Source organism: Danio aesculapii, chromosome 23 (assembly GCF_903798145.1).
Source record: "Danio aesculapii chromosome 23, fDanAes4.1, whole genome shotgun sequence".
Classification (NCBI taxonomy): domain Eukaryota; kingdom Metazoa; phylum Chordata; class Actinopteri; order Cypriniformes; family Danionidae; genus Danio; species Danio aesculapii.
In genome coordinates this window covers 16,662,630-16,675,367 of record NC_079457.1, presented here as the reverse complement: position 1 = coordinate 16,675,367, position 12,738 = coordinate 16,662,630, and the positions used below count along the sequence as shown (strand labels likewise).

The 12,738-nt window shown below is 35.6% G+C and overlaps 1 protein-coding gene across 1 annotated transcript; it reads right to left on the bottom strand.

Moving 5' to 3' along the window:
- Positions 1-7,500: 7,500 nt before the first annotated feature.
- tcf21 (transcription factor 21) lies at positions 7,501-9,046 on the bottom strand. The gene is made up of 2 exons (XM_056449672.1): positions 8,475-9,046; positions 7,501-8,108 (listed from the first exon to the last, which is right to left on the bottom strand). The coding sequence occupies exons 1-2, from the start codon at positions 8,913-8,915 to the stop codon at positions 8,019-8,021; spliced, it is 531 nt and encodes a 176-aa protein (XP_056305647.1). The 5' UTR covers positions 8,916-9,046; the 3' UTR covers positions 7,501-8,018.
- Positions 9,047-12,738: the final 3,692 nt, after the last annotated feature.

Here is a 12,738-nt window from a genome sequence, read left to right as displayed (position 1 = left end):
GTAATAGAACCCACCATCATTTTTCAAATACATACTGCAACATTACAAATTGAGAAGTTGGATGTCTACATTACCCCCTATGCTAAAAAGTCTTTCAAATGGAGTCATATAGTGGCTGGGATGAAATCCAAAAAGAAAAGAAATCCAAAAGCCACTCTGGCGACGTCCTTACATCCTTTTATATTTACAATCTTCTCACTGCTGCTATACATCACTCATTTTCGGGTGTGTTGTTATTCTGACCTAAAGTGACAAGTGCGTGTGCGTGGATTTCTTGACCATTTACAATGGACTTTGCGCTCACGCTCCCCTGGCATCTCTCAAAACTAGGTGACCATCAACCGTTTTCTCAGATGACAAATGGACAAACCATTGCTGCATCACATTGCAAGTCGTGCACCTCCATTGGAATTGTCAAATTTACACTCTAAGCTTATTGGCACTGCTTCCAAGGCGCGTGCTTAGCAGCCACAGTTTAATAAAACTATAGTGCTTCTTACCGAAACTACATACTGAATCTCTTTTTTTAATCCATATTGACAATGGTGTTCGGTCAATAATATCGATACCTTTTTTAACAGCGTACACAGATGAATGTGCAAGCAGTTTTATAAAAGAGCCATTTTCAATGCAAATGTCAACCTTGCCATGAAAAAAAACATATGTTTTTACCAAAATAGCAAAACCCTTTCTAAGTTTTTTTTGTGTAGGCTTGTATTTTACAAGACTGTAAAAATACTCAAATGTTTCTGTCAATGTTCTCAAACAATTATATTTGATTTACCAAAGTCGCACAAGTGGCAATTTCACATCAGTCACATCCATAACAGAGAGGTGTCACATTCATAATGAAGCTTTTCTCCTCAAAAATACAAAAATGTAAAATAAAATGAAATCATTTTAGTTCTATAGTGAGCTAACTCTTATCCTTTTGATTAGCATTGTTTCTTTTGGGTTGTGTAGTTTATTTAACAGAATTTCTACAAAGAATGTTGTATACTGCAGTCAGGGGGCCAATTCTGAAAAGTGCTTTCGTTATGACTTTTGTGGACATGTTTGGGTACAAGATGACAACCAATTTTTTTTTGTTAAAAGAGACTCATGAGTGAATTTCTAGAAAGGTTGTCAAGTTGAAAAAATATTTTAGTGACTTTTGGAAGCAATTTTAGGTCTTTTTTTTTCTTATTTGCTCAACACGACATACATACAGTAAATGTCAGTATCTCTGGAACTACAATAACCACACACATAATGTTGGCATCAAATGAAAGCTTGCATTCATGGGACGTGTGTAAATGTTCAGAATGATAATATAAATTTACAGTATAAAAGTAAATAGAGCTACAACATATAAAAATCAATCTCCGCCTAGAGAAAAACTGATTTAAAAACGAATATCAGGTTGTAAACATAAGATATTAGCTCAAAACCTTAATCCATTAGTACTCCTATATAGGTGCATGATTCATGCCAAGTTTAACATTTGTAGTGTGAGACAGTGGAGCACGGCACAAGTTGTAGCACTTTCATGTCCAGGCGGAAATATCAAATTGAAATGTTAGCATAATATAGAACAGAGAAATGTGCAGTACATGAATCATGAACATGTATCCCCAGTACACCTGCCTACAAGACTTAATTTACCTTATAAGTAATTATAGAGGCACAAAAGCTTAAATTTAGATATTTGGGAAATAGGTTTGCCTACCTTTTTCTTGTAACATTTGGTAGTACTGACATTTTTTGGTAGTATCTGACTTTTTTCTTGTTTGTAGATAAATAGAAAAATTTATTCTATTCTTTGAAATTCTGTGAAAACATTTACTATCAAAACACCTTCACTTTATCAATTTCTTCAGGCTTTATTCCAAAGCTTTCCAGAAAAAAACAGCACCCCTTGTGGTACAATACTCCTTTGGTATGCTGATTTTTGATTTTTTTTAATCTCATGTTTGTACATTAGTTGAATTGTATTGCAAATCATTTCAAAATTATAAGATGATGTTCAGAAAAATAAAGGAAGCAGTTTGGGATAAAATCCGATTCTACCACTTTTATGAATAGTCATGAAATGGACAAAAATAAATTTTCTAAGCTGACAACCTGTCTAGAATACATATTAAGGGGTCAAATATTAACACTGGATAGGTTGTCAACTTGTACCCTGAGGTGTCCACATAAGTTACAATATCAGTTTTGGCCCCCTGACTACTGTAAACTTGCAGACTTTTTTGGTCACATATTAACGCATGCTTATTTTCTTCAAAGTATAAAAAATGTTTACAGATTGATATTTTTCTGATCCCATAACACTGCGGTTAGTTGTTTTGGCAAATATAAACAGTTGTTTCAATATAATGTTAACGTAGACTTTTTCTGTGAATTTATGTCTTGTGTTTTTACTGCAAACACATCTCATCCATAACTCTGGAATTGCTCAAAAATTACTGCATTTCTTGCATCTTTCCTAACAATTGACCCTGTTCATTCCTCGCTGGAACTTCAATTCAATGTGATCAACTAATGCAACAGAGTGAATTTGTAATATTCCTTTAAAAATCACATCACACATTCATAACACTTGCTTATTCTCAAAGAGCAGGATTCCCAGTGAATTGCTCTTCTACCGCAGCCCTCAATCAGTAATCACCCCCACCTGGACAAACATTTCACACCCCGTCCATACGCACACGCTCCTCTAACATTTACCTTGTGTTATGCTTTGAGCCATTTAGTCTCTGCACTTTCATCAGAGCAAAGTTTACAAGACGTCGCTGTGACCCACCTCTGACTGCACACTTATCCGAATGAGTCAAAACACACACACACTCACACACACATTCACCTCAATTTCAAATATGCTTCTAATGAAATACTTATGAGATGAAGGACAGTCTTTGTGTGTTTTTAATGTGCGCTGGACTTCTGGCTTAAATTTAAAGCTCTTCAGTCTGTGCATATGGTGGTGGGGGCAGTTGAGAAGCTGGTCAATTTCACTTAAATGGATGTAGTTTAGCCTTGATTCACCAGACACAGGCACATAAATGCATTTCCAACACATTTGCAGATACAGCTGTGGGAGTAGGAGGCTTAACTCAAACAAGCATACTTCTTTTAATCTCATGTGCTTTTTGGGGTGCTATTTTTACAGCTTTATCTTAGTTTTTCTGTAAATGAAATTATTGTATGTATGCGCACATGCAATACAGATACAGACACTGACACTGACACCAGAAAGCCTCAGACAGAAATAGAGATAATAAGAGAATAAGAGATAATACTGCCTGTCTGTAGTTTTACTGCCACCAAGCGGTCATTTTCTACAAGATATTCATGCTTTAATATTGGTGGCACAGTTGAGATGTTTTGTGAACTGTATTATAGCTCCATCTACAGGACATGGTGGCTACAACAACAACCTGCAGTTTAAATGTATGCGCAAACGCTGATCCAGAGATGCGGAAAGGCCCATACACTGAGTAGAGTAGGCCTACTGATATTATGAATACATTATTGTTTTAAGAAAACATTTTAAAATGTGTTCATGACGGAAACTATGACAAAGTTTTTTAAAATAGTTTCTAAAAAAAGATGATTTTCTTTAAAACCATTTTCATTACAGGTTAGTTTAGTCTATAAATAAGAATGGGTGACTTCATGATAACGTTTCTAAAAAAAGAATCTCACAGAATATGTCATTTAATTTTACAGAATACTTAGAAAGGTCCAAACAACACCTTCATCAAAGATTAATAAATGCACTAAAAATGACTTTTGCTGCTTGTTTAAACTACTTATTTAATATAACACAAGTCCTAAGCTTTAGGGGATAACTTAATTGTTTTATGTTTAATCCACTTCAATTTGTAGAAACATTTAAGTAACTTAATTGATTTGTGTTGAGACAACATGAAGGAACTGTGTGAAACCCAGCATTTTTTTTTACAATTCAGAAAGACTAATCATCCTTTTGTAAAACGTTCTGAAAAAATATTAAATAGTGTAATATGTAATCCCATGACAATATTAAAAGTTTTTGCTAGTAAGTAATATTATTTTTTAAATACTAAATTTAAAAAATGGAAAAAAAAATCGGAGAATACTAATTTTAAACTTAATTTCAACATTTAAACTTGATAAAACTGGATATTAACACATCAATGGTCGTATAAGAAAAAAATATTATCTAATAATAAATATAATTGATTTATTTTGGAACAACAATTTTTACATCGACTTATACGTTTCTAGATATTTAAACTTTATCTTTTCAATCTTATTGGGTTAGTTTTTTTAAATTCATAATTTCTCGTAAACTATTTTAAAGAATAGCAGAATTTTTGAAACTAGAAAAAAATGGTCCTTTTGATATTCTCTTGAACGACCGTAAAGCAGTTTTGTACTACACTGAAAAAAATATTCATTGGATTTACTACATTTTTATAGAGTAAGTGGAAGCAAACAATTTGTTTGGGCTGAATTTAAACAAACAAGTTAAGTTGAAAGGTACTAAATCTGTTTGTATAAATTCGTTTGCAACAATTCTGAAAAAAGAAATTCAGTGTATCTGTTTTATTTCCCTATTTGAGCCTGCAAAAGTAATGCAAATTGTGCTGCAGACTATCTAGACTGAGTCTGATGTGCCAGTAGCGAGACTGACAGAGCTCTTCAGTCGCTGTTCAGTGTCTGGGTGCTGAAATGTGGCATGATTGATACAGACTCGTCCACTATAACATTCCTCACAAAAGGAAAATTTTTTACCTCTTTTAAAAGATCATCAGTCTTATTATCTGCTCAAGGTCAGTATCTGGTCGTTTATTTTCTGTATTGTTTCATGTCAAGTATAAACAAAGTTTTTAAGCCACTGGAAAAACTATTAGATGAACGGAATTTCGAGTGAAGTCTGACACAGCAGCTCAGATACTGTCCAGACACGAGCGGTTTAACTTTAGCCGCCTTAAACCAACGTCTAAGGCGCATCATAAACTTCAACTGACACACACACACACACACACACACACACACGCACACACACACACACACACACACACGCGCACTTTCTTATCTGGCTGTTTTTAGAGTATGTGCATCTAGACCACATGCCAATGTTCCTTCTCAAGAGATTTCAAGACTATAAAAGAGAGGTTTGGGCAGACGTCCAACAAAACAATTAGCCATATTCTTGCAGCGCATGGGAATCCAGGGTCCACTTTATCTTTCTAATGACCGACCCTCCCCTGCCTCCTCCTCCTCCCGCTGCCGGGCAGAGCGCAGCTGACCCGGGCAGAGCTCAGTGTTCTCGCCGGTGGTCTAGCGGTGATGGAGCGACTTGACTTATCCGTGCTGATATATATACGATGAACGTGCGCTTCGTACAGGAAACAAGGGAAGCTCCTTAAAATAAGAAGAGAAAGCCTTTCTTTTGATTTTCAGATGATGACAGAAAATGAAGACGAAGAAGGAAATTAAGTAAAGTTCCTTCTGGCTAATTCTCTTAGGGGGGTGTGGGGAGCTTTCAAGTGTCCCGTGAGGAAAAGATGTCCCATAAAACCTACTGTATTAGCATGAGACATAAATATTTTTATATCCTCTGCAAAAAGAAGTCACTTTCTTTTTTTTCCAGCAGATAGCTATGATAGGCTATATAAGAACGTTAAAAAGCAAATAAATCAAAGCACTGCAAACAAATAAGCCTATAAGAATAGACAATGGGGAAAAAAAACCGACTGTCACAGAAATCTATGTTACTGCTACGATTGTTGCTTAGATTTTACGAAATTGAAGGATATATGGATTACATTTTATAAAAATTTTAATTTAGGCAATTAACTTATGTCAAATGAAACCAGGGGACATTTATTTAATAATTTTCTAATGAAAGATCGTCCTTCTATTACAAATTAGTGAAGATGCATTACATGTTATGTTCTACAAGATGCCTTTACATTTTTTAACAGATGTTAAAAAGTTGTTGGTTTTAACGCTCTTATTAAGCTGGGAAAGAGCTAAAATGACCACAAAAGGCTTATGTTTTTTAGGCTTAGGGGTTTTTTTTTTTTTGGCGGGAGTTGATATGTATGTAATTAAGTGGATTTCATCAACAACAACAAAAATCACAATAATGATAATAGCTTAGAACTTTGAGGCCCTACAAAATACCTACAGATTTAAATCATGACAGCTAACAGACGTTTTACGTATGCTGTCTTTAATTAATTCTATTTATAATGTCCTCAATTGCGAATTTTTAAAGAGACAACTGCACTGCAAATGCTAACTGCAAACTTTCTTATTTAGAGTTTTTGTCTTGTTTCTAGTCCAAATAGGTCAACTAAAAGTGCTTCAATCGCGAGGCATTTTCTAGACAAGCAAAAAACAAAACTATTGTCTCGTTTTCATAAATATTAAGTCAAAATTAAGAGAGTACAAGCAAAAATAATATGCCAATGGGTTAAGCAAAAGAATCCTAATTGAGTGAGTATATGTATATATTAATGTGGTCATGTCATTGGCCCATGGACATTTCCTGCTTGTTCTCAAACTATTTAATAACTGCAACAATACGCAATTCAATCAACTTAATGTTAAAATAGCTATTTTAAATTATTTATCAATATGTGGCTCTTTTGGGGTTCTCAGAGGCTATAGAAATTAAAAATGTAAAAAAAGAAAATACGTTGGAACCATTGTTTTGTTTACATCCCTCAGAATGATCTATATTACATATAATATAACCATATTCAGACGTATCAAAAGATTTCACAATGTTTAAAGCTACTTTATTGCCCAAGCGTGTGTCTGTGTGTATATGTGTGAGTGTGTGTGTTTAAGCCTCCCTCGCTCTCTCAGTCTCTCACAGATCACCCTCAGCCTCTCCTTACAATAACAGCGCGTGATGGATGGTGGCAGCGGGCTTGTTATTGTCTTGCGCCATCAAACCGTTTTGTCTCACCGCGCGGATTTTTGTAATTCTGCGAGAGAACAGTGATGACTAGTTTAATGTGGAATACTGTTTTATGCGCGGGGGCAGTGTTTTCCTAAGCTGCAAGGCCGCGGCGTGGCTGTGACACCGGGCGGGCCATCATCGGTAACTCCGGGTAACTCTTGCTCTCGCGCCCCTCAGAGGAGTGACGCATAAATATCTGTCCGAGCGCTATAAACATACCGGTCACAACCCCGCGCGAAATTAAACAACGGCTGCACAGTGAGATTAAGAGCCGCGCGATTTACTGGTCTAAAAACAACTGACCTTAAACATGGATCACGTCAGCCTACTTTTTTCTTGGTTTGACTAGCTATAGTTTTTTAAAAGGAGCTGTTATTGAGAGCTGGGGGGCAATCGGTTTTTTTAAAGTTTATTTCTCAATCACTTCAAATGAAATTCCGATTTTCAAAAACGCGTTAAGCCATGCTTATCTGATGCATGATATATCATGATAAAGGGAAGGTTTACGTTTCTTCCGATGAAGGGAATTAATCATGTTATCTTTCGCAGGCAGGGTGACAGGGTGACATGTCCTCTCGCCAGAGATCTTGAGAGAAAAAGGTGGGGCAATTTGATAACAAGGTTCACACAGGTCAGAGCAAAGTGAATAAACATGAACCCTCCATCCATGCTTGATCAAAGAGGTAAAGTGCTTCATTTGAAACTATAAGTTCAGTATTTTTATTTACAATTATTCTAATGCCGCAACAACAAAGGCGCGTGACATGACACTCGGCGTCACCAAAAAGCCCTGTATGTATAATGACGTCTCGTGATTTTTAATTAAAAAAGTGATGACAATCTTCATAAAAGTAGTTGAATTAAAAAAAGAAAAAAACTCACACTGTTGCCTTGAACCAGCAAGGCCCACGTGTGAATATTTAAATAGATATCACTTTCTCTTTACAGGAATGCGAGTGAGGATGTTGTCCCCAGTTATTCCCACTCGTGTGTTTAGGTAAGAGATGAAATGTTATTCTTTATAGAAATAAACTATTTAAAATAGGTCCATGTTTTAAGTCCATATTGTGTCTCAGGAAGCTGTAGTCCCGCATAAACGTGTAGAATTCAGCATTTCTTTGAGTTCATTTTCTGGTTTGCCAGCCACCATAAACGGCCACGTCTGTGGAAAAAAATATAATTTACATTAAAATGAGTAAACATCTACAATTAACAGAGAAAAGTGTTTGCTCAACTTATCAGAGATTTAGCTAACACTTAAGATATTCCATATAATTTTATAACAGATATAAAATGCGGCAATTATCTCAGTGGTAATAAATTATTTTCTAAGACCTAACATTTATAAACGTGATATAATATTTCAAATTCGCTAATTTATCGTTTATATACATAACAAATCAATATACTAAAATGCCCTCAGAGTACAATCAAAGTGGTGCCAAACAACATTAGGATCACCGAATCGGAAAACCGAAATGAAATTTGCAAAACTCCATATTAATTTTTATTGCAAGAAGCATCTCACCAGGTTAACGGGATGTATGTAGCCATTCTCGTATTTGTCATTGGCGAGTATCTGTCGCAGGTGCGCGATGTAGCTGGAGGCCAGCCGCAGTGTGTCCAGTTTGGAGAGTTTGGTGTCCGGCGGGACCCACGGTAACGTCGTCTTCAACCGGGAGAAGGCTTTGCTGAGCACGCGCATCCTCGCCCTCTCGCGCGCGTTAGCTGCGTTCCTCTGGACCTGCTTGCCCTCTTGTGCCACACCATTGGGCGCTGATTTGCGCATATTGGCTGATTTGCGCCTCTTTCCTGTACATTCTGTCACCGACGCGCCTTCGCAGTTGGAGCTGTCCTCCGTGCTCTCGTTTGATGTCCCCGGGTCTTTACCGGAACCGAATTTTAGAAGACCATCCAGCAGCTCAGATTCGTGAAATTCATCCACATCGCTGATGGAGCCGGTGGACATGTTGGTTGGAGACAAGGATGGAGTGGAGAAAAGGACTTCTTGGGGAGATGCGAGTTTGCGGTTCTCTCTGACTGGACGTGGAGACGAAGCGACTGGCTTCGCTGTGGAAACGTGTCATGCGCGAGCTGAGGATGAGCGTAACTTGTAACTCGTGAGCTAAAGGATCTTAGCATTTATCTCTGGCTCTCAGGGGCGTGCCCGCCCACGCGGCAACACACTCCTAGAGGCAAACACTAAACATGTTCAGATTAAGACAATTGTGCATCACTTTTGCAGAGTTATAGGGCATTATTTGCTAGCGTTTATCATGCACCAGAACTGAAAATTCATTGCACTAATCTTTAAAGTAAAAAGAGTGAGGGTTTTTGTCTAACGAGCGTTTTGTCTGTATCTGAAAGTACTATTCTTTAAGTTTTATAGCTGAATAAAAAAAAATGGATAGTGTAACGACTTATAAAAACTACGGAAAATGTTTTCTGTTATTTTTTTTTTACAGTAGTTATAGTGTTAATTTTACAAGAATTTAATTGAGATTTTTTTTTCAGAATCCCGATTTAGATTGTTCTAAAGAATTATTATTTTACGTTTTTATTAAATGTGTATTTGAAGACAAAACGACTAAAATATGCGCCTATTAATTAAATAATAAATTTATTTTTAATTGTTTAATTGTAATTCCAAAAACGTTTTAAATGATACAGTTCAGCTTTTTGCTCCCTTGCCACTTAATGCAATGAAAGTCAGTCAACGTCAACCCTTCTTAAACAATTCAAGAGAACTGAAGAGTGCAGCTGGGTTGTTTTCTTACACACACACACACACACACACACACACACACACACACACACACACACACACACACACACACAACCACACACACATGTATACATATATATATATATATATTATATATGTATACATATATATATATATATATATATACACACATATATATATATATATATATATATATATATATATATATATATATATATATATATATATATATATATATATATATATATATAAAACTTTGTTTGAGATTGTTGCATATAATAGCTTAAAGGAATATTCTAATTAACAGAGTGCAGAACTGAGCTTTTAGTAGAACACGATTTGTAACTGTGACGTTTTATTATTTAACGTTACCAACATGTATTCTACTTTTATAAAACATGTTGTATTAGACATTATTGGTGGTAAAATTTACAGATATCACAACTGCTGACAAAACAAAGAAGTAAAAAGCCAACCTGATTTCACCAAGTAGGATGTTCCTGGATCGATGTTGATCCTGGAACAACATTCCAATCAGCCAATCAGAATTAAGGGATATGTTTACAGTTTATGTTAAATTTAGGTTTACGGCCAGGCTTATGCACTTCTACATGATTGTTACCCAACCATTATTCTCCTCTGATTTTAGGAATAATTTACAGTAATGGTTGGGTTTAGATGAGAAATAGGTATGGATCACATTTTCGAACAAAAATGATGTTCCAGGACCAACATAGATGTTAATCCAGGATCGCATCTTGGATTAATTGGCAAAATCATGACATGCGTGCGTAAAATAATGAATAAACAATACATTTACGTAACGCATCAGCAGTCGCACGTGCCCTCCGAATTTCTCTGAGTTGCCAAGTTGCATCTGAGTGTTTTTGCGGGTCTCTGGGCGGAAATAGCGGTTGTGCGCGGACTGGAACAGCGGGAATCATAAACTGGTACAGTGATGGGAGAGCCCGCGCAGCTTTCAGCACCGATGCCCTCTAATAGGATCCCACGAGGAGCGTCTCAAATGGCCCACTGGCGCCTCCGGAGGGGCACCTGAAATGGATACTCCGCGTCCCCAAACCCCATGTTTTGCTTTTTTAATGGTACCCCACACCGGTTGCTAATACAGCCGACTAATTCAAGCCAAAACAACCCGATCTGTGCGCGCTCTAAGTGGCGAGGGTGAAGGCGACTCAAGAGTGGTTTTAAATCAGGTGATGATGGCTAGGACACACGCGGGGGTTTCTGCTCTCTCCTCAGCATTTAGTGCCCTATCCCATCATCCTCACATGCCCACAGTTTAAACGCTGATTAAACAAATGTGTAAAATTGCGAAAAGCTAGAAACGTTCAAGTGCTAAATTGCGAGATGACCAAAGAAGGAAGGGAAATCTCCAGAGATCTGCCCTCTGACACCTCACAGTTCCGGTGGCTTACAAACAGCATCTCTCCTCTGTCTCTACCACAGCAAATTACCACAAGGTATTTTAACCTTGCCATAGTTCTTAACCTGACAGATGAATGGACAGATCTGGTTTCTTGCAGGAGCATATCAGGTTTTACAGACACTGCAGGTGTTATAAATCAGACCAGAGTTGTTTTCAATGATCTTTAGCAGAAGTAATTGAAAGAATCTTTAGATGAATGCTCAGTGCAGGTATATATACATGAAGTAGGAGGATACGGTAATAAGGCCATCCAGTCTTTCTGACTATCTCTCTCTCTTCTTGGTGGGTGGGCCAGTCAAAAGAAAATAAAAGTGGGATATAAGATTAATAGTCTTGTCCTGGTGCAGCATTATGTGAAGAGCTTAAAATAGCCACTGTTTTTCACAGTCACTCGCAGACTGAGCGCCCTCATCTTCCCTGACATTAAAGCCCAGAAAGATAAACAGACAGGTTACAGAACAATCACTGTACTGTATTCAATAAAATTATGAAAATATCACCAGCAGAAATCTTATTTATCTGAGATGTTGATATATGAATATATTTGGAGTATTTATGATCTCTGCAGTGAAAAATCACATTGAATATAATAATTAATAATAAATGCATAATTACAAATATTAGTTATTAACAGTAGCAAAACATAAATAGACATATTGATTTTTATATACAGGCAATGAGCATCTCTAAAAAAATTTAAAATCACTTTTACTTGACACAACTGAAAAACAATATAAAATACAGCAAAAAAACATTCTATGAATATGTTATGAAATACAGTATGTAGTCATGAGCAACCATCTCTCAAAATCTTTAAATTACTTTTAAATTATAAATATAAATACAGTGATCAACATTTGAAGTAAATCAAAACCTTTCATCAAAGTTGTCCTAAATCGATTCAACAACACCACTTCTTGTCTTAGGACAGTTTTGTATAAATATAATTATAATTACATCTAATTAAATATAAATATAAATATAAATATAAATATAATTACAGCAATCTGAATCACTAAATAAGTCTGTAAGTCTAAAATTATTTAGATTAAAATAATCAATGCATAAAAAAAATGCATATTAATGTTTACGTTTAAGGTTTTATTTATTGTCCTATTTTATATTGTGTTTGGAGTTTTTTTTTAGAGAAAGTGCATATTTAATTATTTTAAATATATAAAATGAAAATAATTTTGAAAAGAAAAATGTAATTATTAAAAAAAATAATACTAATGGACACAATAATAATCTCATTGCCTCTTTTTCAACAAGAGTGTAAAAACAATCTGGGCATTACTTTATTTTGATGGTCCTTTTTGCACATTTCGTTCACAAGTTACATTGCATACATGCCAACTAATTCTCAATACCAAAATCTGTTTTAGATCAGGTTGTTTTAAACTTTCAAAAAAATTAATTAATTAATTTTCTTTAAAAATAGTGAATTAAACACTGATACCATTGAATATAATTATTAGAATAATTGAAGAACCATACGACACTGATAACTGAAGTGATAATAATAATAAACATTTACAGTAGCTTTGCTATCACATCAATAAACTGCAGTTTAAAATATATTAAAATATAAAACCCTCA